The sequence below is a fragment of the Gavia stellata genome, chromosome 8 (assembly GCF_030936135.1).
Source record: "Gavia stellata isolate bGavSte3 chromosome 8, bGavSte3.hap2, whole genome shotgun sequence".
Taxonomy (NCBI): domain Eukaryota; kingdom Metazoa; phylum Chordata; class Aves; order Gaviiformes; family Gaviidae; genus Gavia; species Gavia stellata.
The window spans coordinates 31,121,976-31,148,266 of NC_082601.1; the positions used below are offsets into that span (position 1 = coordinate 31,121,976).

The window sequence follows — 26,291 nt, forward strand, 5'->3', positions numbered from 1 at the left end:
ACCCACAACAAGTAGTGTTTCTGCTTTGCGCTACTTAGAAGAGAGGTTAAATCCAATCTTGAGAGGAAGTAGCATTCATTTTTACATGATTAAAACTCAAAGGAAAAAGATTCAGAGTTGTGAAGAAACTGTCGTATGCTGCTGAATTTTGTCTCGCTCTACAGTGACTCTTTTTATTACAAGATAAAATCGTCTTGCCTGTGTGGATCTACAGCAGTCTTAAGTGTCGTCTTCTGCTGTATTGAGTGGTTTTAGATTTGCGCGCGCGTGTGTATAGTTAATGCTTTTCAGCAATTCATTTAAAAAACAGCCTCTTGGAAAAAATGACAAACTAGTGTTAGAAGCAGCTATACATTCAGATAGCAAATGTTTCTGAAATCTCAGTCTTACTGTTTTTAATAAGTGTCTGATACGGATAATAATTGAAACTGGTAGATAAAGTACATATATAAATAAATAAATGACAAAGCAAGAAGATACTGCTCACAAGTATGAGCTGACGTTAATGGAAGAAAGTTCTTTCTTGATTTCCTGCCGAAGTCCACAAACAGATGAACTGGCAAGCTCTAGGCTTTCTTTAAAAAGCTCCTGCACTGTCCATTTTGATCTTGTCAAATGAGAGGTTGCTACAAACAGCGAGACAAACCTGTGATTGTTGTGCTTGGTGATGGGAGATCTTAGGAAAACTGTTAAGGGCAAATTTGAAATTAATGTAAGATTTCAAGAGAACTTAGTGTTTACTGAATGTAGGAGGAGGGAAAATGAGATTTCTGTTCTCTTTCATTTTATTTTTTTTCCGTCATCTAGGACTACCCTTGTATTTTACATGGAAGGTGATTGATCAGTCTTGGCAAGGGAACAGCAGAATTTTTACTTTAATAAACTGTTCTGATAGGTTATCTCAATTAGTCAGGGTAGTTTCATTTCTGGTTTAAATGAGTTCCTGCTGAAGAGAAAACACAAATTTTGTCATGATCTGTGAAGTAAATTTCCGATAGATCTGATTTTTAATTAACAGACTTCTAAAGGGGAAGAGATTAAAGCAAACAGTCCTACAAAACTTTTTTTTTAATAATCAAAATGCTAAGAAAGACTGTTTTGAAATCCTGCCTTTAGAATCCATTGCTTTAAATAAATCTAGTAGCCTGAAGAAAATTTCTGTTTAGTTGGAGCTGCTGTCCTTTAAAGTAAAAAGAGAAATGCCTCATTTCAGTGAATGAACCTGTCATACACTAAATATTATATGGAAGAGGAGGAATGGTATAGACAAACAGGTAATTGACAAAGTCGATGCTGAAGGTGAGATGTTATATCTGCAGGGAAAAGACATATTTTTAACGCTACATTTAACATATAATGTGTAAACTGGAAATTAAAATGTTTGTTTACTTTTTAAAATTTAGTTAAATGATAGTGCAGGGAGGCAATTCAGACTGAAAGAGATGAAATCACATTAATTTACTTGTCTCGTTTGAAAGACTGACATCTGTTTGGCATTCTCTTATTTCTAGATGATGGCTGAGCTGAGAAGCTCGTGAAGCTTACATAAAATATCCTATAGATACGTCTACTGATCAGTAGGTGCCCAGGTGAAATAAGCATGTCCTAAGATGGCAATAGATCTGGAGTATCAGCCAGTCTATAGAAGTGAGTTGACGCCGGACTTGTTAGTGTCTCGATGGCTTGATGGCTTTCACTTACTCTGTCTGTAAACCAAAACCATCTTTCTACCAAAACAATAAAGGGACGGTGCACAATCTGACTACAGAATGCTATTTCCAAAGAAGTGAACTGTGAAGAAAGGACTCATGAATTTTGATCACAGGGGCTTGGAGAGCATCTCTGGTAAGTTGAAGAATTAACTGTTACAAATCCTGAGTGTATCTAACATATTATAGAACACCAACCTGAAAACAACGTTCTTTGTATTGCTTATCTGCTATTGCAAATGAACAAAAATGGTGAGTCCTCTTAACTAGCTTGTAAAATCAGCTTCCATTGTAAAATGTTTGTAAAATTCTCAGTGTCAATAATCAACATTGGCATTTTTTCCATTGAAAGATATTGAAGATAGTCTTTATCTTTAGTGGAGATGTTGGAAAGATAATCATTGTATACCTTTGATATGCAGTATTTAGCAACTTCGAATTGATGTTTCTTTTTTTTTTTTTGGTAATAATTGTGAAGAGATTAAGGGGGATGACAACACAGGAAGAGCTAAACTTCCTTTCCAGGATTTTGAGTATCGTGTTTCTCAGAGCGTGATTCCGTATGGATGATGATGGAATTTTGTATTTGTTCCCTGACTTCAAGGGAGCATTCAGTTGATTTTTTGTAGTTACTTTAAGATTATTTACATCTATGTTCATTACAAAAAAAAGGATACACAGAAGAACAAGAAAAATGTGAATTTCCTTCAGAAAAGGGAAATGTAACTATGCTAAAGCCAATGAAACCTTACAAAATCAATAGCTGTTAAAATATAAGTCTGTGTTTTAGTTCAGGAACTAAAAGAAAAGACAGAAATTGAAACTCATTGCATACATCATACTCAAGAAGTTACAGGGAATCATGGCTAGACCGGCTTTTCAGGAAGATGTAGAGTCAGTTAGGCATGAGGAACTTACAAATATTACAATGTAAATCAAGTATTGATTCAGTAAGTATTCTGGTAATTTGTCCAGTACAGAATAATTATTTTCAAATCTACTGAAGGTTTAGAAAGTATTTTATAGTATATAGAAAGTATACTACTGTAGCAATATTAAATACATGTCATATTTAATAGTAATGTACTATTACTGGCATTTACTCACTTCCAGATGTCTGCTCCAGTGGGGACCTTCCTGAGGTAGAGTTGGTGAGCATGCTAGAAGAACAGTTGCCAGATTACAAGTTACGAGTGGACTCCCTGTATCTGTATGAAAATCAAGACTGGATTCAGTCCCCTGCCTGCCACGGCCATCTTCCTGAAATCACTTCTCCAGTTCACAATGAGGAGCCCTTCCGTTACATGAGTGAGTATAGCTGGGCCTAGGAATTTTTTTTTTTTTTTTTGTTTATTGAAGAGAAAACTGTAAATATTATGTAGTGTTCAAATCTGGAAAACTTTGGACAGGTGGAAGAAAAAGCTGAGTTCAGGGGAAGTGCTTGCAGGTCAGCACTGCAGTTCTAAGGGCTGATCTAGCATGTCCCATGGCTGCCTGATCATTAGATTTCACATAGAAATAAGAGTGGGAACATGTGATAGTGAAAAAGAGGCAGGAACCTAGAATTGTGCTAGATTAGATGTAATACAAGCGGTACGGAGTATGCAGCAGCTCTGTTTTCAGGAACGTTAATGATGCTGGCATTCTTTTGATGATATTTTATGTCAATGGCTTCTTCTGGAGATAGAAATGGTGTGAATGACAGATAGGTGTGTACTAGATAACTGTTGATCACTGCCTTCCAGTTTTGAAAATACCAAGTAACTTCTCCGTAAACCTAGCAGATCATAAGGAAGAAAATGGGCAGCTTCTGATGACATGATGAAACCTTTAATGTGTTAAAAATCAAATGTATGGAAGGCTACCAAAAGAACTGAACACTTACTTGCCTGTAGTTTCAAGTGTTTTCATGTGAAAAGAGGAGAATGCATTGTAATCACTTTAGAGAAGTGGGGGAGTCCTGTTTCCTCCATATATTGGAACAAACCACTTGGGAGATTGAATTTGGTGTTTATGTATGACCATGGTATTTATATACAGTCTCTAATGATTACTTCTTCCTTGTACATGCCACCTTTGAAAGGGGTTTTTTGTTGTTGATGGTGCTTTAAGCCTCCACCCAGGGTGTATAAGAAATGAGTAAGTAAAATATTACCTCCTAAGAATGCAGTGCTTGACAATTTAAAGCAATCTTGTTATCAGTTGAACTTGCAGGCTTGGAACTCTTTTTAACTGTGGAAAGTATTTGAAAAGCCACTTAATGTTTATTGCTCGGTCTGTTTCTGATAATAATATTGCAAGCATAAATGATTTTTTAGTTGAGTGAACACTTTTGTAGTTCACTGGAAGCGGTTGTGTAGTCAATGGGGTGTGTACTTGCCTCTAAGTTTTGATTATAAAGAGGTGGGATCAGAGTCTGTCGTTGCTGGAAAGAACTTTACATCAAATGTGGCTCTGCTGAAACTCTCCGGTCAACACCTGCAGTTCCAGTGTGATGAAACACAGAGCTCTGAGAGAAGGACCTTCAGTCAGTGTGAGCCTGCATTTCCAAACTGTAATGAGAGGGAGGGGTTTTATCAACAATGTTTTAATGAAGGCAGTCATGTATTATTTGCCTGTCAAGGTACTACAGAAAGTGGTGTCTTGCTTTTTCACCCAGAGTAAAGTTCTTTTTAACTATAGAAAGTGTCCTGTGAAAATAGTAAACTGTTGTGAGAGTTTTTTGAAGAGTTGCCATAGATGTTTTCTTGGTATTCTCAAAAATTAGTTGTAACAATGACTGACGTTAAGTTAAAAGATAACTGTTAGGCATAACATACAAAACTAATTCTATCATCTAAGAACACTGTTGTAACTGCTGAGTCATATAAACTCAAGATAAATACGGTTTATGTTTCTTCTAGAAATTGTCTAAAGAGATTGAACACAGTAGTCATCATATTAGCTTTTTTGAGCCTAGTAAATTACAGGAAGATACTGGGAAGGTCCCAAACAAATACGTGTATATATCAAGATTTAGTTATCATCATTGCTGAATAGCTTGTTAGGTGAAATTTGTATCTTTCTTTCCATTGACTGGAATTGGGAATAAATGTGGCAATCATACTCTTGAAGCATAACTTGGGGTTTTTATGTGCATATCTCCCCCTCCATATATATGTATGGAAACATTTTTAAAACTTTTTCCTAAAGAGAATGCTAAACTCACAGTTTGAGTGAATTTGTGGTTGACATCCAAGGTAAAAAAAAAAACAAAACCCAAAACCCCCCAAAACCCCCACAAAGTTATTGCACTTGAGCTCCTCCTCTTTTTATGGCTGCTGCTGCCTATTAGAAGGTTTCTCCAATGACCAGTTGAGTTCTCACTGGCAGTGTTTTCAGTGAGGTGGCAGAATATTTTCTGCTTCAACTGTGGTAGCATAAGAAGCCCTCGATTACAAAGCATCTGCCTTTAGAACTACTTTGTATTTGTGAATGAAGGGACATGGCACAACGTAACAAGAATATTAACCAAAATGAAGAGTTGCTTGCAGCTTTCACTTGGCAAGGTGAGTGAGGAGAGATTGCACGTATGCATGTTCACAAGAGAGAATTATAACTATGTATAATTTTGATCCGGTACTGTGAGAAAATAAGAAAAGTTGTATAGAGCTAAGTTTCAAAGCTGTTAGTTCTGTGATTTCATTTATCAGAGTAAACATATTTGCTTTTGATTTTAGGAACCTACCTACCTGAGTAACCTTGTCTATAATTAGTGTAAATCTTTATTAAGGTCACTTAGCATTGGATAGAAACTTTTAACTTGGAATCACCTGGTGGAGACAGTTACCACAGGAGAGCTGGCTGTAATACTCTGCCCGTAATCGCTGAAACTTACTTATGTATGTGCAGTGAATTTTCCAAATACTAGTAAGTTTGGAGTCCCCTCTCAGCAACCAGTACCAGCAACCAAGTGGTACAGTAAAATTGACCTCCCAAATGCATGTTATGCTACTGATAGATAGGTACTTTAAATTTTAAGTTTCTATTTTTGCCCTGCTTAGAAATGCAATTAGTAAATGGCAATGCTGTAAATTCAAAGCTCCCAAATACCTGAATGGCATGTGTTGGGTTTTTATGCCTACAGATATACTTGATAAAAAGCATTTGATTTGTTAGTTTGGTTTATTTTTCTGTTAAGCTCTAAGAGAAAGAGTTCAGTAAACCTTTTTCTTCTATATTGTTCTTTCTGTTCTCCTGTCTTTCAAGACTTCAAGAAAGTTTCTTTCTATACTGAAATGCAACTTGTTTTTGTTTCTAGTATAGCCTTAGTGATATGTTTTAAAAGGTTAATTATGGACATTATGGATGTAAAGGACATACATAGCTTATATAACATATGTAAATAAAGTTAGTGTGCACTGTGTCATAACTAAGTGTGCAGTGCTCAACAAGAACAAAGAAAAAAACCTGAGAACCAATACCACTGTGTATTCAGGGTATGAATCAAATTTAAACAAGGTAAAAGAGTCAAGGAAATCTTCAGAAATAGATCTAGTCCAAATCCATAGTAATCTCATTTTGCAGTGCAGTGATGATGAAAGTAGTTTCAAAACAGGTTAACTTAGACCTTCAGTTGAAGCAGATACTTCTATATTTGTTAAATTTATATTGCTGCCTTCTTTACTTTCATGATCCTGATTCCATAAAGCAAAAATAGCAAATTTCTGTTGAACGTGGACAAACACAAACATCCAGCACCTGCAAGTGAGATGTATAATTCTGCTCCTGAAGGGAATCATATTTAAATGGTTCTTCAAAAGTTCTAAGAAAGTGTTAGTAGTGTAAAAAGTATATTTACACGTGCATTTATTTTTTGGTGGTGGTGGAGGCTTGCAAATAAATCACCTATTTCCTTACATTTTAATTCTTTCTCCTCTTTGTTCTTTTTTCCCCCCATATCTTTTCATTTGCTGTCACTGTAGCTCTTATTGAACTTCCTTCCTCCTCCTTGGCTGGATCTCACAAATTTGCTCAAGGTAATTTAAGATTTCTTCTTTACTAGTGTCTTCTGTTTCTCAGGACAAGAACTAGAGCAGACCAGTGCTTTGTGTTTTAGCACTGTGTTTTGTTCAGAGTTGTCACAAATTCTTCATGCTTTGTTTATTCTTGGCCTAGTCCTGTTTCTCAAATCCTACTTGTTCTCAGTTTTTTAATAGTTTTGCAAGCTCTTCAAACTTCAAACTAACTCAATCAGTAAGATAGGATTTACTGCTACATCTAAATTGTAGACATACATTATCCCATTTCTTTTTAAGTGTTTCTAAGATGATCAGGCACTTAATAAATACATTTTCATGGCTAGTCTCTGGGGTTTCCATACTTCCTGTGTATAGCTGTCACATACACTAATGGGAATTTTGTTTCAAGGGTAAAGTCTGCAGATGTGTTCAGCTATATTTGGATATGCTCCAGTATACTCTTCCCTCTCTCTCCAGCAGGCTGGATGATTTAACAGCTTAGCTGTATTCAAAAAGTTGATCTTAAGAGATTTTTCTTCTTTTTCTAAATTTGAAGGATGTGTGAGCACCTCAGGTTTTAGCTAATACTGCTGAAAGCTGTAAATGTTCAATATGTCATTGTATCAGTCTCCCAAATGAGTATTGTTTCATATTTATGAAGTTAAGATGCATTTTCATAGCCTCCGCTAGTGTCATCAACTAAGTACTGTATTTTTATATAAACAACATCCTCTGAGTTTTAGCTCTTTTCCTTCCCAGCAGTCGTCTTGTACTTAAGCTACTTCAGTAAATATGTTTTTCTCTTCTCAGTTCTTGGCACAGATAATGTAGAGCAGAAAACCTCCAGTGATGCTGACATGGTCAAACATCTGTTAGCTGAGGTATGCTTGTCTCTATAATGCTATGTTAATATATTTGAGGACATGTATTTGAGGAAGGGTTTTATTCAGCTACTGGAAATTTTGGTTCAGTTATCTTCAGGAGCTGCTTATCAAACACATGGGTAATGAGAAGCTGCCCATTGGATTGTTCCATCTCAGAAACAAAATTTATCAAAACTATGGGCACCCATGGAGCCAGTGAGGTGTAAGAAAGAAGCAGCTTTCTTCTGCTTTACTGTTGCTCCTTTTCTTCTACTCTGTCATCACTATTCAAGTTAAGCAGCCTGTTCTGGAGAAAGTGTCACTTGAAAGACCACAGGCCTAAGTATATATGGCTTCTTTGTGTGATTCAACAGAGCTCATATAAGCTCTCTGGTACTCAGCACAAAAACCAAAACTGTCCCCAGGTTTAGTGCTTTCTCTTCCCCCTGTTACTGCAAATGACTGTGGAAGAGAATGTGCTATATCAAGAAACACAGTTATGGATGTGTTCTGGATCTAAATGATACGAAGCATTAATCACTGTTCTAACAATATTGATCCATTTGAGAGTGAAGGGGCATTTCAGAGTGGTGCTGCATTAAACTATAGCTAGGAAAATCTAAAACTACTCTGAATTTAAACCTTATCTGATCAAAAGTAGACATTTGTTCTCATTTTGTGAGCAGAAAGATCGGGACCTGGAACTGGCAGCTCGAATTGGACAAGCCCTCCTTAAGCGAAACCATCTGTTGACGGAACAGAATGAAGCACTAGAAGAACAGTTAGGACAAACTCTAGATCGAGTGAGTGATTTTTTTTTTTTCCCTTTTTTTCTTTTTATGATGATGGGAAGAGGTTTAATAGAAATGTATTATTTCATTGTGAAAGCACGATTGCTACTCTCTTCCAACCTAAACGATTCTATGATTCTGTGATCTTTACTCCATCTGTTCCTTTAAGCACAGATTCTTGATCTAATCTTTTCCTTGTTGTTCTTTCTTAAAAAATAATTAAATAGTTGACAACCTGTAAAATAACCCAAGTTTTTTAACCCTGAAGTCAACCGATGTAGTCTAAGTTACAGTGAAGTGGCTTCAGCTGCTTGTATGAAACAGTATGCTGGTAATAAATACATACTCATAATTAACTGTAGGACAGCATAAATTTATGTATTCATATAAAAATGTAGATATGCAAAGTAGAATTTATCTGAATGAGATCTCTCTCTTCTCTCATTTTTATTTGTCCTGCAGTTCATTTAATGTACGGACTTGGGGGGGACCAGTCTACACATATGGATAGATGTTTATCAGTCCTTTTCTCCAGGAAGTTACAGTTCAGAAAAGTAGTCATAATCAAAATGACAGTTAGCATGTTAAACTATAAACATGTATCAAAGCAGCTGGAAAATTACTTTGAAGGAAACTATTAAAATATTAGTCCATTCTTATGTTATCTTGAATTTTCAGTCTCCCTTACAGTGTTAAAATTCTGATTTTGTGAACTTCCTATAAAATAAATACAGCCTGAAGCTTATGTGCAAATATAAATCCATCATGACCTGTGAGTCTCATTTAATCTCATTTTAGACTGGAGTGGTGACGTTCCAAGAGGCTGTGTAAGTAATACACTGTAATATTGTATAGCTTAAGTATAATTCACAAGCTAGTGATCTTTTTTTGTCATAGGTTAACCAGCTGCAGCATGAACTGTCAAAGAAAGATGACCTGCTTCGTATTGTTTCGATTGCTTCCGAGGAGAGTGAAACAGATTCCAGCTGTTCCACGCCACTTCGTTTCAATGAGTCTTTCAATGTATCACACGATCTATTGCAGCTGGATGTCTTGCAAGATAAACTCAGGGAGCTGGAAGAGGAGAACCTTGCTCTCCGATCGAAGGTATATCTGACTTACAGTGTATACCACGTATTCTGGATATGAAATAAATCAGAATGGTTAAAAAACCTAGCATTTGTGTTTCTCTTGAAGCATATTTGTATCACTGTATTCAAATCATACCCAAACACTTTCCCTCTAGCCCTGACATGCTTCTGTTTCCTTCACTACTCTTCATTATCTCCAGAGTCCTCTAGTAGTCCTTCCTCAATGCTTTTACAGTATGTGAAAGAATATGGGAATATATGTAAGCACCCAGCGAAAGTATTTGGACCCATCAGGCCCTCAAGTTTGTGCAACCTATTTTGATATAGATCTGACTGCGATTAGTAGTAGTATTTTGGGATTCAGTTGCGTTGACATTACATTTTTGTCAGCCTATTTTCAATATTAAGGATTAATAAGGTTCTACTCAAATTCTTTTAAAGACACACTTAGTTTTAACTATGTGATTAGTCTCTGTATTTTAATTGGTCTCTCATGTGTAAAACATGAGTACAGGCACTGTGCCATTACAAGGATAGAGACTAAATGGCCAGACAAAATAAATGGCTATAAAAGTCATGGAACCGACAGCAGAGGTTACAAGGATCAGAATCTACAGATGCAGTGTCTCTTCTTCAGAGGTGGAGAGTGAAACGTAGGAAATTGGTTAAAAGTGGGGGGTTTTGTTGTTTTTAAGAAAAGGGGAGTGTTGTTTGTAAGAAAGGTGGGGGTTTTTTTCTTTGGTGTGTGTGGTTTTCTTGTTTTGGTTTTGGGGTTTTTTTTGTGTAAGCCTTTCCCAATACAAGCTTGTTACAGCAGTATAGGAGAGACTAGATTCTTTTTAATGTGAACAAAATATACTTTTCCCCTTGTCTCCAAAATATTCGGCCTGAGATGCACATCATTCCTAAAACTCCCTAAGACCAAATGGATAATTTAGTAGTGCTGGAGGAGAAGGTCAGACTGCTTTTCTTATGCTCCTAACCCTGTGTATGATTACAGGACTTCACAGATCAGGGATCAGATTTAGTCTACTTTAGTGTGAAAAAATTGAGTTGAAAAGAGACTGCTATCATTCTGTGATTGAACATAACCTTCACTGACTTGAAATAGCCTCAATCATATTGAGCCTATATTTGCTTTTTTTTTTTTATTTTCATGTGACAGCATTATGTAAAGAAGCGTGTTCATCTGCATTTGTGTAGCTGTACTTCTACTTGCTTGCATGATCTTTAAACCCATTTACTACGTTTTATGATAAGTCACTTACTGGCAAGTCCTGAATATAGAAGACTTATGTGTGCAAAGTTTAATATTATCATCCTCATCATTGAAACAGAAGTGGGAATCTAGTATGCTTGATGTCGTTTAGACTTGTTGTGATACTCGGTCTGTGGCCCAGAAAATTTACAGTCTAAATAGACTAGTTGGGGAATACGGAGAAAAGCTGTTCTACTGAGAGCTTTTCAGTGCCATGAAAGATTTGGCTAACATCATTCAGTTTTCAAGATTCCTTTGCCTTAAGGAGTTTTGAAGCAAATTAAATGGCTTACTTCTGATTACTGTGTTGGTTTACTTTCCCTACCAAATTACATATTTTTGCAACAATTTTTTATTAGAGGTGAGAGATCAGGTTTTGTTCATGTGTCTGTGTGTCTCTCACTCAAAAGACCTATACAATTCAGGGAAACAGGTTATGGTGGAGAAAATGGTTAGGAAGCATGGCAAGATGCATAGAAATTATAAAGATACATAGAGGGGAGACTCTTCAGTTGCAAGAATTTCAGAAATAAAAATTTATAACATTAATATATGTATAGATAAACTGAAATTGGAATACCAATAATTTTCTTGAAGGCTTGCCATCTGAAGACAGAAACCATTACGTATGAAGAAAAGGAACAGCAGCTGGTCAATGACTGTGTCAAAGAGCTCCGTGAGTATCCAGGCTGTATCTTGCAATGGCAAAATGGTATTTGAAATACCTAGTGCCTACACCTTCTTAGTTATCCCTGAATCAAAAAATGAGCTTCAGTAATTTATGCCAATTATTCAATTCTTGCTCTTTATCCAAGTGCAAAATTGTTTCCATATTTCATCAGGTTTCACTCTGTCATTCAACTTCAGGTATGTGTACTCTGTTTAGAGAGAGAAAATGAACACAAAATCTAATGTCCATAAACCTCCTAAACTGAGGCCTACAGACTTTGGAAAATGAACAAAATATATGTCTTGTATAGAGTATTCAGCACACTTGACACTGAAATGTATCAGTGCATAGACTCTTAAATGCTTATTCTAAATTACTATATATCTATGACCACATTAGTTTATTTTAAAAATACATATTATGAACCAAAGCATTTACATTTGGCAAGTGTTTTAATTTGTCTAGAACAGTTGTCCATATTTGTGTTGGGGACTACTTATTTGCAAAGAATTGCAGCTACTCTTATAGAAATGCATGTTAAGTATTCTGAAACAATAAGGAACAATCCTTTTTTTTTGTGTGGTGATTGTGTAACCTGGTGGTGCAGTTTTTTATCTGTAATCATTTGATGTGTGCTACTTCCTTTGTGCATAATAACCTTAAGCTTATATTTTAAGATTTTTTTTATATATACAACCACCATAAAGACGACTGTGTTGCTGCTTGTTTTTTCTTGTTCCAGATGACCATAAAATACTATGAATTGATGCTTAGTTCATTGTTAATTTACTCTGTTCCCCCTGAGAAAATACATATCCTTTGCAAATAGAAGTTATTTCATATAAGCTCTCTTATTTTCCTTCAGTGAGAATGTCTGTGAGTTCTGTTTTGCTCAATTCTATAGCACATTAGGCATGCTACGTAATTTAGACTCACAGAAAGAATCTTATCCCAAAGGATGTCTAGTCTACAGCTTTAAAATTTGTATCTTCAGGAAGAAGGTATCTCACTGTGAGCTTAAATGTCCACAGGCCCGTGGGCAAAACCTTGTTCTGCAGTAAATCTGTGAAGTACAATAACCGCTAAATTTGTAGTGGGACCTTTATGCAAGATTGATCAGACTTTATTATGACTTTGCTATGCTTTCAGGGCAAGTATACAAGCAAGACTAACTGCATAAAAATATTTCAGCTTTTTGAGTTGCTTTGTCATCTCACTTGATGAAGTGCTTGCTCAAAGAAAGAAAGAAACTGGAAACTGTATGCAGTGGATCTTTGAGGAACAGATAGTGACCAGAATCAAGAGCTAAACAGGCGTATGTTACACTTGACAAGGTCTGACAAAATGCCTTTGCTTACAGAGAATGGTAGTTCATATCAATTCAGAGCCTGACTGCTTCAGCATATTCCAAGTCTAGCCTTGGTCATGAGCCAGTATGTAATTTGAAATTGTTTGTAGCAGCTTACCTTGGGTTTTGTTATGGTCATTTCGCATGCCTGCAATATGTATTTCAGGTTCTGCATACTTAGTTCTTAATATGTTATACCTGCATTTGAAGTTAACTCTCTTTATCCTCCTCCTCCCCATCGCTTCTCTTTATCTTTTCCGTATAGATGTTTTAAGGCACTTATGTATTATGAATGGATTTCCTAAGAGTATTGGTCATTTTGCAGACTGCTGTTGATTTTCGCTGATCTTTTCTGGGTTTTGGATTTGGTTTGGTTTTTTTGTCATATGTTGGGAAAAGCTCTCTGCTAAGTTCCTTTTCTGTTTTATAGGGCAAACAAATGCTCACATTTCCAGAATAACAGAGGAGTTGTCAGAGAAGAGTGAGGAATTGGTTCGCTACCAGGAAGAGATCTCATCCCTCTTGTCTCAGATTGTTGATCTTCAACATAAACTCAAAGAAGTAAGGGAATGCTGATGAAGAGTGTACAAGCATGCGCGTGTGTTTGTGTGCGCACGCACAGGTGTGCATGCCAGTGCTTACAGCAGGTAGTAAGCAGGTAAAAATTGACTTGCAAGCAAGGGGGTTACACTGCAAGAGACTGGCTGCTTCAGGAAAGTATGGCAGAGGATCAACTCTCTCAGGGAAATTGGCTGAGAAAATGATGAGCATCTTTTTGTGCTTTCAGCATGTGATTGAAAAGGAGGAGCTGAAACTTCACTTACAAGCTTCCAAAGATGCTCAGAGACAACTGACAGCAGAGGTGCGTAAGGCTTCTATATGTATACATTTGGATAAATGTTTAGAATAGAATACAAGAGAAAGAAAACTAAGAGAGAATGGGAACTATTGGTTTTTAATTATGTAGGGCTTTTCATTTCTCATTGTGGTTGGAGTCATATGATTGGAGGAAAAGAATAATTATTTTTATTTAAGTCTACACAAATATTTTTCTAGTTCACAGGAGTATGAAAGGCAAGGAAGGTGTTCTAAGTAGGGAGGTGTTATTATTCTTAGTAGTTATGAGAAAAAGAGTGTTTTAGTGTGAATATTACTGATTATATCAACAATACTGTAGCTCGTTAGATTTTAAGGAAGTTCTCTTTTTTTTTGCTTCTTTTGCATCAGCAGTTACTGTATTTGCGGAGTTTTTTGATGTATTTTCCTTTGGATTTTTTCATACTTTTTCCTCTTTTGAGTCTTAATTTGGACTTCATGCTTCACACTAAAATCGGTGTGGGTGCTGTGCTGACCATTGTGCATTCCAGATGTTGGCATGTGCTGTGCATTTGGAAAAATACTACAGTGTTGAATCAGTTGATACAAGTTTCTGTAGGAGTTAATTCAGTTTCATTCTGTCTCTTCGTTGAAGCTTACTGGTGTCACGTGATGTCCTCTTTTCTCTTTCAGCTACATGATTTGCAAGATCGGAATGCAGAGTGCCTAGGGATGTTGCACGAATCACAGGAAGAAGTGAAGTTGCTGCGCAGCAGAGCCAGCTCTGTTGCTTGTCTCTGCTACCCCCAGTCATGTGGAGCATTTCCTGTGGTAAAAAATAACCTCTAGCGTGGCATAGACCTACTGGCACATATGGCCTATAGTAGCATACAATTATATGAGTAAAACAGCTGTTAAAAGAGCTGCAGCACTATTTTGTAGTAGGCAAAGTAGCTCATTTAATGGTTTTTCGGTTCTTTACTGGGTACACTTTTGAGAATTTTATGTATTAGGAAACTAATCATTCACTTGCCATATTGTGATATTAAAATCATTTTTCCTTTTTATATGTCTTTTCTGTTAAATATGGGAATTGGCATGTTCTACAGCTAGCGCTCAGTTGTGCTAGTATATTGTTCCATGTTGATGTGAATTTTATAACTTGACAGTGTTTCTTTAAGAAACAAAGCATCTTTTCAAGAGTTCAAAGAGTATTTTTCTTCCTTTATGTAGTTTATGATGTAATCTTATGTCCTTATCTTGTGAGATTAAAATTTAAGCACCCTCAGAAATGCATGACCTTAGACTAATTGCCAGAGATGACTAAACCAATGGAAAAGGGTTAAAGGCATTTATCTACCTCTTCTTATTGGTGTCAGGTATGTTCTGATTATTGTACTCTCAAAAATTTCTGGGCTGTGCTGGGACTTTGTCAGGTTTTGGTTGGTTGTTCTGTGTATACAGAATCCCTCATGTACGTGTTTGGTCTTGTAAGAAGTGCTCTTAAACTTAAGCTTAACTTAAGAAATCAACATAAAGAGTACCAAGAAAAAACAGATGTTGCTAATGAAAATTGAACCCATACGGGTTATACATATGTGTAGTTACGGTGGAAAACTCCCCCCCATGCCCTTCCAAACCGAAGGGTTTGTCTGAAACATACTGATAGCAGGGAAACAAATGGAGATTTTTTGAGTATTTTTTTAGAGATGGTTTCTGCTAAAATTGTTGGGAGGAAGACTTGAATGTAATTTGTCAACTCTTTTGGTTTCTATTTTTCTCTAGGATTCCCTTGCAGCCGAAATTGAAGGGACAATGCGTAAGGAATTGAGTCAGGGTGATGAATCTGTTTTCTCCAAGCAAAAGTATGTTTTCAGATCTCTATGTGCTATTTCGATATTTTTCCGTATGCTTGTATTAAGTAAGGTGAAACTGATTTCTGGCAATCTACAAGTGTGAATGTTCTAAGTGACTTAAAAGCTTTGTAGTATTTGGTAATCTTTTCAACTTTGAAACCTACTATTCTTATTTGATTCTATGAGGAAGCTGGGAATTTGCTAAAAGGATGTTATTTCATTCTTTAATTTGTGACATTTTTGATGCAAATTCTCTGATGCACAGCACTAGTTTTATCCCTGTTAATGCTTATCAAAAAATTCTCAGGCAAATGAAATTACAGCTGAAAGACTGATAACAGTTTCCAAAGTCCTGAAGACCTGTTCCTGGATCTCTTACTTTTGAGCAAAAAGCAATAAATTAAATATATGCTTCTGAAAGCATATATAAATTGAATAAATAAAGTACAAGCTCCTGGATGTTCTCAAGTGGTTATCAATAGAGATTCAGGTCTTTCAGGTTGAAGTAAGTGGTAATTCTGATATTTAGTAGAGTAGTACTCCTGAAAATGTGAGTGTCTTAGGCAATCCTATTTTTCTGGGCTTAAATCTTTTTAGTGAGGTCTCTGCAGACTTTTGAAAGTCTGTTGTTCAGAGCTTTTTCTTTATTCTATCTTCTTCAAAATGCTTCTGAAAACCACATTTGTTTGCTTGGTTTTTCTGCAGGGGTCAACAGAAACGAGTATTTGACACTGTCAAGGTTGCCAATGTCACTCGTGGCCGCTCCTCTTCCTTTCCTGCCCCATTGCCAATCCCTGGATCTAATCGGTCAAGTGTTGTTATGACAGCAAAGCCCTTCCAGTCTGGCGTACACCAGTTGGAGAGCCATACATGGATGACCCAGAGGAGCAGCTCTGAGAAGAATTTGAAGTAGGAAACACAGCCTGCTATCATCTTTCTAAACTAACTGATTCAAAACTAAATCCAGGCTGGGCCTCTGCTGTGTAAGAGAGAAATAGTTCATTTAATGGTCTTAATATCTATTATTATTTGATGTTTCTCACAGAAACACTCATAATCCTGATCAGCCGGGAACCCCTGGAGACAATGACTTAGTCACAGCTCTGCACAGGCTCTCCCTCCGTCGCCAGAACTACCTGAGTGAGAAGCAGTTCTTTGAGGAGGAATGGGAGCGAAAAATGCATTTGCTGGCTGAGCAGAAAGAAGGGGCTAGTGGCTGTAGTACACCGACAGAAAGCTGTTTTTCACTGGGTACAAACTCAGAATTCACTGATCTCTCTGCTAGCTCTAGTAACCTCCGTGTCCTCCTACCAGAAAAATTGCAGATTGTCAAACCCATTGAAGGTAAGAGGATGATCTTCCTTCTCTCATCAGCAGAAAAGGATTTTACATTAATTTGCCAACTAAATCATTGTTGGTGTGTGTATAGCTAGGTATGATATGCAGTAAGGGGAAGTAGTAGTATATGGTAGGCTACATGCCAACTAGCTCATCAGTATCACTTCCTACTTGGCTTTCTTACACGTTATTAAGTGTTAAGCCTTTTCTTGGCATTGCCATCCAAGCATGCCGTGTGTATCACAGTGTTGGCACCAGTTGGCTGGAGTTTTTTTGATCATGTATTCTTGCAACTCAATACAATAGTAGGTAATGGCTCTCTGAGACTCTTCTCTTTTGTCACACCAGGATCTCAGACCCTTTTTCACTGGCAGCAGCTTGCTCAACCCAACCTAGGCACCATTCTTGACCCAAGACCAGGTGTTGTTACAAAAGGTTTTACCCCTCTGTCTGGTGATACTGTGTACCACATCTCTGACTTGGAGGAGGATGATGAGAAAGAAGGTGAAGGAGGTATAACATTTCAAGTGCAAAAGTCTTTCCCGGAGGAAAAGAAATGTACAGTGGCAAAGCCAGTGGCAGGGATTTTCCTGCCACCTATTACTTCAGCAGCAGTACCACTCACTGGTAAGAAGCATGGATAGTGTTTTTCCCTCTTTTTTTTGCAATGTCTTTTTCTCAATGGAAAGTATTTTGACCTTGCGACAGTACTCTTTGCTGTCTTTGTTCTTTACTTAAAAAAAAAAAAAAAAAAAAGCAGTGATAATAACATTATCTTAAACTTTGCTTTGATTAGTCCTTATATGTCTTTATTTTTACTCTCAATGGATGTAAATTCTCCACGTTGCAGCCTCGAATCCAGGGAAGTGTCTGTCTTCCACAAATTCCACGTTTACCTTTACTACCTGTAGGATCCTTCACCCATCTGATGTCACTCAAGTTACTCCCAGGTATGATGACTGCTGACATCCTATATGTTGATGCACAGGATTAAACAGTTGCTTTCTGGCTTCTGATATATGGACCAGTTTTAAAAAATACCAAGGCAGCTAGGCAACACATACGATGTTACTCATACAAATAGTTGTAATTACAAAGGGGAGTGAGAACAGGTTAGGGTAACTTAAAGGAAGTAAACTTACACTCTTAAATAGCAAATGCCTTGTGTCATATACCTATTGAAAAAAAAATGAAATTGATTCTATGATGATTTTTTTTTTCTCGATTCTGTCATCATTTTTTTAAACTAAGTTATTACTGGACATCTATATTGATATTCTATCCCATACAGTATAGGTGACCACAGAAGGTAAATTCGTTGGTACTTACATCAAAACCTCTTTGTCAACCTACTATGATCTAAATATTTTGCAGAACAATAATTCTGAATCTACTAAAGCTGAAACTGTCACAGCCTATAGCGATAGTTTACTTTTTCTCAAGCCTTCTATATACTAAAAGGCAAATACAGAGCAGGTACAAAGATGTCTAACGTGTGCATCTTCTCTGATTCATTTTTATTTTATTTCAGCTCTGTGGGTGCCCCATTTTCACTTGGAAATACTGGCAGCAATATTGGAAAACCAGTAGTGAGCACTCCAGCCATTTCTTACAGACTTAGTATTGGAGAATTTCTCACCAACAGAAGAGATTCAACTACTACTTTCAGCAGCACAAGCAGTCTGGCTACACTTTTGCAAGAACGAGGCATCTCTGCCAAGGTTTACGATAGCCCCATATTAGAAAAACTGCCTTTGCTACAGCCCTCTCGAACTCTCCCCATTCCTTCTACTCCACCAAATTCTCCCTCGCGTTCACCATGTCCTTCCCCTCCACTGTTTGAGCCTCGAGTGCATCACACAGAAAATTTCCTGGCTTCTCGACCAGCAGAAACATTCTTGCAAGAAATGTATGGCCTAAAGCCCTCCCGTAATGTTCCAGACATAGGCCAGCTGAAGATGAACCTAGTGGACAGACTGAAGAGGCTGGGTATTGCCAGGGTGATCAAGCCCCCTGAGACACAGGACCACAGGAAGAATCAGGGGCCAGAGACCAGCTTGCGGAGGCAGGACTCGGCTGTGTTTTTAAATGCAGGTAGCAACTTAATGGCAGGACTGAGAAGAAACCAGAGTCTTCCAGCCATGATTGGAGCATTGGGAGCTCCAGTTTGCACACAGTCATCAAAAATGGATATCCTAAAGGAGGACTGACTGGTCTGAAAAATGGTTGACTTCTGGCATAGTAAATAATACATGAGGGATAAACATCCAGTACAGGCATCGTTAGATGTGTTACAGAAGAGTTGGAGAAGGCACGTGCATGTTAAAGATGTGGGAGAGAGAAGCGTTGGGATCAAGGGGAAAAGGAGCATTGCTTGGGTTTGAGGAAGAAGGCTTTTGTGGAAGGTAAGAAAGAAGAAACCAAAGCTTAGTTTTGAGACCCCCTTCAGCATCTGTCTTAACTTAAGCAAAAATAAAACACCATTGTGGACATTCTCAGTATTTTAACCTTTTAAACTGTATGTGTAGAACTGTCTTGCAGGTGCTGTACTATTTTTTTCCACCATACGACCACAGTATTTTACTAGTTGTTAGCAGTCAGGCTGTATCATTGAAATATAATATTAAAATAACCATCAGTCTGACTAGCATTATTGGTCCAAGTTCCTCTCTGTAGCAAACTAATACGAAAACTTGGATTATTTTTTTTATTCTTGTATTTTCCATTTCAGAAACTGTACTCTTTGAACTCCTCCCAATTTTGAGAAGCAGGGGAGAGAACCTTTAGGTCTATGTAAGAAAACAGTACTTCTGTTTACGAACACAGAAACTGGTGGTCAGGATTTATATTTTGAAAGAGCGCAGTTGTGCTAGTGAGGTATTAACAGAAGTTAATTTCTTTCCAGAGCTTCTGAAGCACACAGAGGAAGGTGCAATGAATAAGAATTATGAAGCAGGAAATTATGTATTAGGTGAAATATTCAAGCTAAGAAATCTTCCCAAAGTGTGCTGTGCATCTTTTTAAATGAGGGTATTTTTGCACACACACACAAAAATCTCAGGCATGTTTCAGTGTTGCAAAAGGAAATAAACCCTAGGTGCTTGAGTCAGGGTTTCTTTTTACTTTACATAAGTGGAGAGCATTTACTTCAAGACAGGTGTCGGAAATCCAGTAACCTGACTCTTCTCTTGACAGGTAGACATTATGTATATTTGAGAGTTCTGCAGTAAACTTCATGCCTTTCATTCACTTATTTCTGATTTTAGGCAGGATTTTATATAAAAGATTTCATTAAGAGCAAAGTTTACCTTTCTATATTCAGAAACAGGAAGATGAAAGCTAGTGTTCTTTGCAGCATTTTAATGAACATAAATCAATTTTGTCTACATTGAAATCCTGTGTTTTGATGATGGAGGGTGATTCTGAACAAAGCTGAGGCAGACTTTCCGTCTCAAAAGAGAAGTCCATTTTAGAAATCTGATTTCTGACTGGTAGTCAGCAAAATACTACTGCCCATGCTGGTTTTTTTTATTCCTTCCTGTCCAAGGTTCTAGTCATAACTGAATGATCTACAATAGATTTATAGTGTAACTTGAAGAAAAAAAATTTGGCCAAAATTCCTTGGAGGAATGGGTCTTCACTAGTGACCTGAATGGAAACAGGTTCTTTATGTAATTTTTCACTATACCTATCAGCATTTTAAAATTATTTTAAAGTTTAGTTTCCATACAATTAGATAAAAGAGTCAAAGTTTACCTTGCTTGTTACAGTGTATGTGGGACTTAGCTGGTACCTGTCTGGGTGAGTGGTGTGAAGCATCAGTATAATTACACTGATTTGCATTTGCCGTAAGGCACATCTACCATAATCAGCACCTTTGTTGCTGCAGGGTTGAGTGGAGTAGGGCAGGAAAAGAAAGCTTCTTAACCTGGTTTATAGGAAATTTGTAATGTGGCCTTTCTGCTTTTACAGTTATATAGATCTTGTGATGACTCTTTGATATAATAGTCTTTTTTTGTAAAAGGAAAAGGAGTCATCACTTCAAACTTGCACAGGAATTCTTAAAAGAAACTTGTCTGTCAGCAGCGCACAGAAATATTCAGGAACTCCTGGAGTTGCCTTTTGCTCTCTAAGCAAAATCTTACCCTTATAAAAGGTGAATTTTATTTAAAATACTATATACGGGTTAATTTTGTTTTTAAAATGAGAACTATTTAATTTCTTCATGTAAGTGTTTATGTTTGTACTTTCTTAGCTGTGCATGAGGTCTTGCCTAGCTAAATAAGCTAAGAGTGAAAGGAGCAAGGGGAGGCAATTTTGCTCTCCAGTGAACCAAGATGGGTATGTCTGCTGCGTATTTGTAACTTCTAGGGAAACAACAGGAATGAGATAACAAAAGATTAGACAGTTTGGTATCAACAGAGAAGTGTGTAGTGTGACAAAAGTATGTCCATTTTATCTGTGTTTATTATAGGAATACATGTAAGTTACAGAAATTTTTGAAGGTGTTACACTGTGTTTCTAAGTAGCTTCGTTAGATCACTCCAGCCATTGAATCAGTCTGTGTGTTACCAGCAGAAGTAGCAAATCAGCTACATCACAATTCCTTTGGCAGACCATGTTTCAGTAAAAATTTATCTAAAAGCACATTAATTAAATGCATGTTTCTCTTTGGGACGCTTCCATATTCCATAGCCAAACGATACAAACTGATTCAGTTCAAACAACACTATGGATATGTCGAGAGGTTGGTTTGTTTTCTGTAGGATGATGTATCATCAGATACTTAACACAAGGCAAGAAGAAAATGGAAGAATCTGTATACCGTTGTGTTTGTGTGTTTATCCGGTTGGTTGATGCTGTGGCGCAGTATTGTGGAAATTCTGTCGTGCGTTTATACCTTTGGATGGTCATACGCATTTTGTATGTATGTGCCTAGCTTGCAGCAACAGGGAACATTGGTACTCCTTCCAAGTTTACTGTTTTGTGCCAAAACCTAGAAGATAAACTTTGTGAATAACATGTGTGTTTCTGAGAACATATTAAAAGTTGCCATCATTGTAGGGACTGATTTGGCTTCTGTTGCCTCCCGTAAGAGAGGAGACAAACTTGCATGACTAAGATAGCTGAGATCCTGCAGAAGATCTTTTGATCCTGCACAAGTGTGATTTGGTTGAGCGTGAGGCAGAACTAGAAGGAATGGAGAATTGCATTTCAGAAAGGTTCTGTTATCTTGCGGGTTTGAGACAGAAACAGATACTAGAAAGAAAGGACTTACCCATGCTTGTGAAAGTTTCAAGAGACAGAAGGAAATTCTTCTATTTACCTTTATTCAGATTGGCTTAAACCAAGCACAAATTTTTAGCTTTCTAGTTTCACTGTTTTTTATAAACTCAATGATGCCTGCATGCTCAAAATACCTGTGGTCGAAGTTAAAAGTCTACTGGAGTCAGACAGCAGCAGAGAGGGAAGGAGAATGTTGGGTTTGGGCCTCATTTGGCTGTTACACAAGGGGATTACACACAGTGTTTGAATGGTCTGGGAACTTCATGATATTTTTTTCATCTGCTTTTTTGCACTTACTGTTGTTTCATAGTGGAATGTAAATTTGTTAATAAACATATATAACATGCCATTTTTCAGTATATTGGTCATCTTGTGTGGTTTGTTCCAGGTGTCATCTATACTACAGTGTTCTATAATAAACATAAAATTAGGCCTTTTTTGGCTAAAACTTAGTGATTGTTATCTGTACACGAGCTTAGCGAGTTGCTGTCTGCACAAGTAGTGGCTGTAAAAGCTGAGAAATTGATTTAAAAACTTGATCAGGCTGTGCTGGGCTGTTTGCTGTTGCGTTTTTACCTAAGCAGTTACAGGAGGCAGATTTGCAGTACAAGCTGCCGTCTGACTGCATGGTAAATGTGTGATGCTTAAATCTAGAACAGATTTAACTACTTACAGAGTAAGTGAGCCTCACTTTAAATGAATGCATTCGTGTTCTCTGGTGCTTTGGAGTTTTTTTGTGTGTGTGTTGGTTTGGGGATTTTTTTCCCTCCTCTTATTTTACAGCAGCTAATATGTTCCTCCTCTAGCATTATATTGTTAGACAACACCGTTGTCGAACACTGTTGTTTTTCCATCTCAGTAGCTGGTGTCAGCCCTCTGTATTTGTGATTAAAACGGGGGAGAGATCAAAACCAAGCTACTTGTCCTTGAAGAGTACTCCCTTTGTGTAGGTCTCACTGAAGTTCTTGTGGCAGAGAGGTGCCATATTCTTGCCAGTTGTGTCAGCCTGGGGCTGTGCATACCACCTTCAGTGCAAGCCCCTGCGCTCACATTTCAGGCTGGAAGCTCCTGATCATTTTCCCCAAAACACTCGGTTCCTTCAGTGGTACAGAATGGGAACAACATTGATTTGCAGTTAACAGGTTCTTACTTGAATTAGTCTTAACAGTTACTCTGTTACCACTCTGTTAGAGTGGTTCCTCTAGTAGTCTGTGTGCATGACATTGCAGAGAACCACCGTTATCCGATGGTAGGTATCCTGTATTTATTTATCTTTCTTATTTTTCCGACGTGAGAAGAAGGAGAAGGGCTTGCACCCTTGTCAGACTGAAGTTGACTTTTCAGCTCAGCTTTTCATATGCTACAGCTTAAAGTTGGACATGAGGAGACATTCTCTTCTCACTGTTCTCTGTAATTGTCATACCTATAAATGGTTAGGCAGGATTGAGCTGCAAGCTGGAACACCAGCATCTGGGTTGCAAGAGATGGTGACCAAGTTTCCTTCACTAGCAAGCAGGTAACTTACACTGTTTCCTAATATTCATTGTATTTATGCACATGAGTACTTAACATGTTTGCATTTGTATTTGCATGTCCTCAGAACAAAGGCCTGTGTTACCAACTTAACTAATGACAATACAGAAGTGTGTCCTACAGCGAGAGCAGCATTATGGCCGTAGGCAGCTAAGTGGAACCAGAGGAATGTTAGATATTGATAGAGTTGGGATTTCTGGCTATGTGCTTTCTCTGCATCAAAGCTGTTCATGGTGCATATGAAAAGAAAATTAATGTCAGTGTACAAGTTCCTGTTGAACTCAAGAGTTTTCAGCTGTCCTGAAACACCTGAGCCTGAGGAGTACAGCTGGCTGCTGTGTTGTAAGACTGTACACGCTATGTAAGAGTGTAGGAGTTTGGGGAGGGTTGGGTTTTTTTCCCCACTTGTTCTCTAGCACTTCAGATGTAGTAAAGGAAGGGAGTTGTAACCCACTTAAAGCTGCAGGAAAAGAGCTAGAACTAACCACAAAAACTCAGGTGTGCCTGAGCAAAGTGCAAGGAAGAGCTTCCTGGAGAAAACAGGAACACACCTAAATGAATGGGACTTTAGCAATTTTGAAAATAAATGCTGGAGTGATTCTGCACAGATGAGACTTGGAAATGCATTCAGCTCCTTTCTTGTTTTCCTTTTAGTTGGTCACGCTGCTAAAAGACTTTTGACAGTCTCCCAGGAGTGAGGGCCTTTAAATAGCATTTTATACAACAGAGAAGTGGATAAAAATAAGGCCTTTTGTGTGGGTTGGAGTCTCCACTTGAAAATAACTGTAATTCTTGCAGTTGAGCTCTCAGTGCGTAGGTTTGGATAACCCAAGAGAAGCTGTGCTTTTAGCAGAAATTTTCAAATTGGAAAGACAGAAAACCCATGTACTGGTTTTGGCTGGGGTACAGTTAATTTTCTTCATAGTAGCTGGTATAGTGCTGTGTTTTAGGTTTGTGCTGAAAATAGTGTTGATAACACAGGGATGTTTTTGTTATTGCTGAGCAGTGCTTACACAGCGTGAAGGTCGTTTCTGCTTCTCAGGCTCCCCTGCCAGTGCGTAGGCTGGGGGTGCAGAAGGAGTTGGGAGGGTGCACAGCCAGGGCAGCCAACCCTAACTGACCAAAGGGATATCCCATGCCATATGATGTCATGCTCAGCAATAAAACTTCAAGAAGGTCACAGATCAGAAGTCATTGGCTTGCAAGAATGTTTTCAGAAACTACTGAAGATTAAAAGAGCAGCTGCAGAAGAAAAGCTGGGTATTGGCAAAACTGTGCAAAATTTTGTGTAATTGTGTTTATAGTTAAGGTTTTAGCTTGTCAAACTACCTGAGAATCTGTCTCCACAATCCTAACTCTGAACCAAGGGGAGGGACACAATGATGATACCCCGAGTCAGTGTGAGCCACAACTGCCTGCCTCCTTTGTATGAATGGATGTTATTGGTCTGTGGAGCTGCTAGGGTTCCTTGTGAATTGGCTAGATGACAGCTGTTTTATATGAAGAGACTAACTGTGGAGATTAATAATTGACAGATTTGATTCCTAACTGATGAAGAATTCCTATTCAGATTCATAACTCATTATATGAGGAGTTTCCTAGTAAGACCTTGTTTATGGTGTGCATTAAATCTTGCTGGAAAATTCCCACAATTTTTTATACCATGAACTCCTGAGAAAACTAGTTCCTTGAACATAGCCAACTGTTTGTATTTGCCATTATCTTTTTCCTTTTGATTCCTAAGGAAAAAATTGTCTACGTGAGCATGATGTCAGTTGGACACCTCTGACTTCAGAATCTCTTGGCTCAATTAAATTTTGTCAACAGTGCAGACTGAAGAAGCTCCAGCCTCGCCTTCTAAGGGAAAGGGAACTGTGAGAGTTCAGTAATTCTGCTCTGCCTGATCCCTGGCTGGAGCCACAATGTGACAGGCAGGGTAGTTAGTGTAGCAGTGGAAGAAGGGAACCCAGGCTGTAGGCACAGAACTGGAAGTTGCTGAAGAACACAGGTGACTTCTAAAAGGTAGAGTGCTGAGCAACATGTGTGGAGAGAGAGGATCTAGGAAGAAAAGCCACAGTAGAACATGTTGCATTAATTAATTTTCCCATGCAGTAGTATGCTTGTTTGCTTATAGTTTCTATTCTAAATGTAAGAAAAATGAAAATGTGTTTCTTTCACTTGGATTGCACATTTCTGGCCATGTCCAAGTAATAGACAAACTTCTGTATATGAGCTGTCCTTGCTTTGGCACAACTCTCAATGGTTTTGTGATGAATCCCTAAATGAGCATCAACAACTATCTTGGAAAATTACTCCTAGAATTTGGAAGCACAGCTTTGCCTGTTTCTGTAACTGCTTGCTGCATCTGCCAGTTAAGGTTCTAATCATTCTCATGGTCTATAATCTCTCTGCCCTTATCTTCACAGACACAAACTGGTACCAAAGAGAGAAGTATTCAGCACAAGAGTCCAGGGAAGGAGTTAAACTCTTAAAATAATTCCAGTGAAGATCCATCTCTTCAGTTAAAAAATCACCTACATTGATACCATTACTAATGCTGAAAGCTGTAACAAGGGTGTAACAGAATGAACATCTCATTCAAAACAAAACAGAAGGACTAACAAAGCTTTAGCTTCTACTCAGAGCTTGTAAAACTCCCTGTTCTGTGCACATGCTCATCACTGGAGGCAATATAATAATGTTTTTAAGGACCTGGGTACTTATCTAGCGAC

At 37.7% G+C, this 26,291-nt stretch overlaps 1 protein-coding gene across 2 annotated transcripts; it reads left to right on the forward strand.

The window, feature by feature from the left end:
• The first annotated feature begins 1,517 nt into the window (after window positions 1-1,517).
• TRAK2 (trafficking kinesin protein 2) lies at window positions 1,518-22,375 on the forward strand. 2 transcript variants are annotated; one of them, XM_059820088.1, is made up of 16 exons: window positions 1,518-1,845; window positions 2,823-3,017; window positions 6,674-6,727; window positions 7,520-7,590; window positions 8,259-8,375; window positions 9,261-9,470; window positions 11,310-11,388; window positions 13,161-13,291; window positions 13,518-13,592; window positions 14,240-14,377; window positions 15,332-15,411; window positions 16,108-16,311; window positions 16,448-16,746; window positions 17,089-17,367; window positions 17,591-17,690; window positions 18,272-22,375. In XM_059820088.1, exons 1-16 carry the CDS (start codon window positions 1,809-1,811, stop codon window positions 18,948-18,950), a joined length of 2,748 nt encoding a protein of 915 aa, XP_059676071.1. In that variant the 5' UTR covers window positions 1,518-1,808; the 3' UTR covers window positions 18,951-22,375. The 2 variants fall into 2 exon arrangements, with proteins under 2 accessions (XP_059676071.1, XP_059676072.1); XM_059820089.1 differs by lacking the exon at window positions 6,674-6,727.
• Window positions 22,376-26,291: the final 3,916 nt, after the last annotated feature.

Bases quoted from the DNA above. Each gene is read 5' to 3' on its own strand.
- TRAK2 (XM_059820088.1), top strand. From the start codon at position 1,809: ATGAATTTTGATCACAGGGGCTTGGAGAGCATCTCTG. The intron at 1,846-2,822 runs GTAAGTTGAAGA...ACTCACTTCCAG, and splicing joins GGGCTTGGAGAGCATCTCTG to ATGTCTGCTCCAGTGGGGAC. The intron at 13,292-13,517 runs GTAAGGGAATGC...TTGTGCTTTCAG, and splicing joins TTCAACATAAACTCAAAGAA to CATGTGATTGAAAAGGAGGA.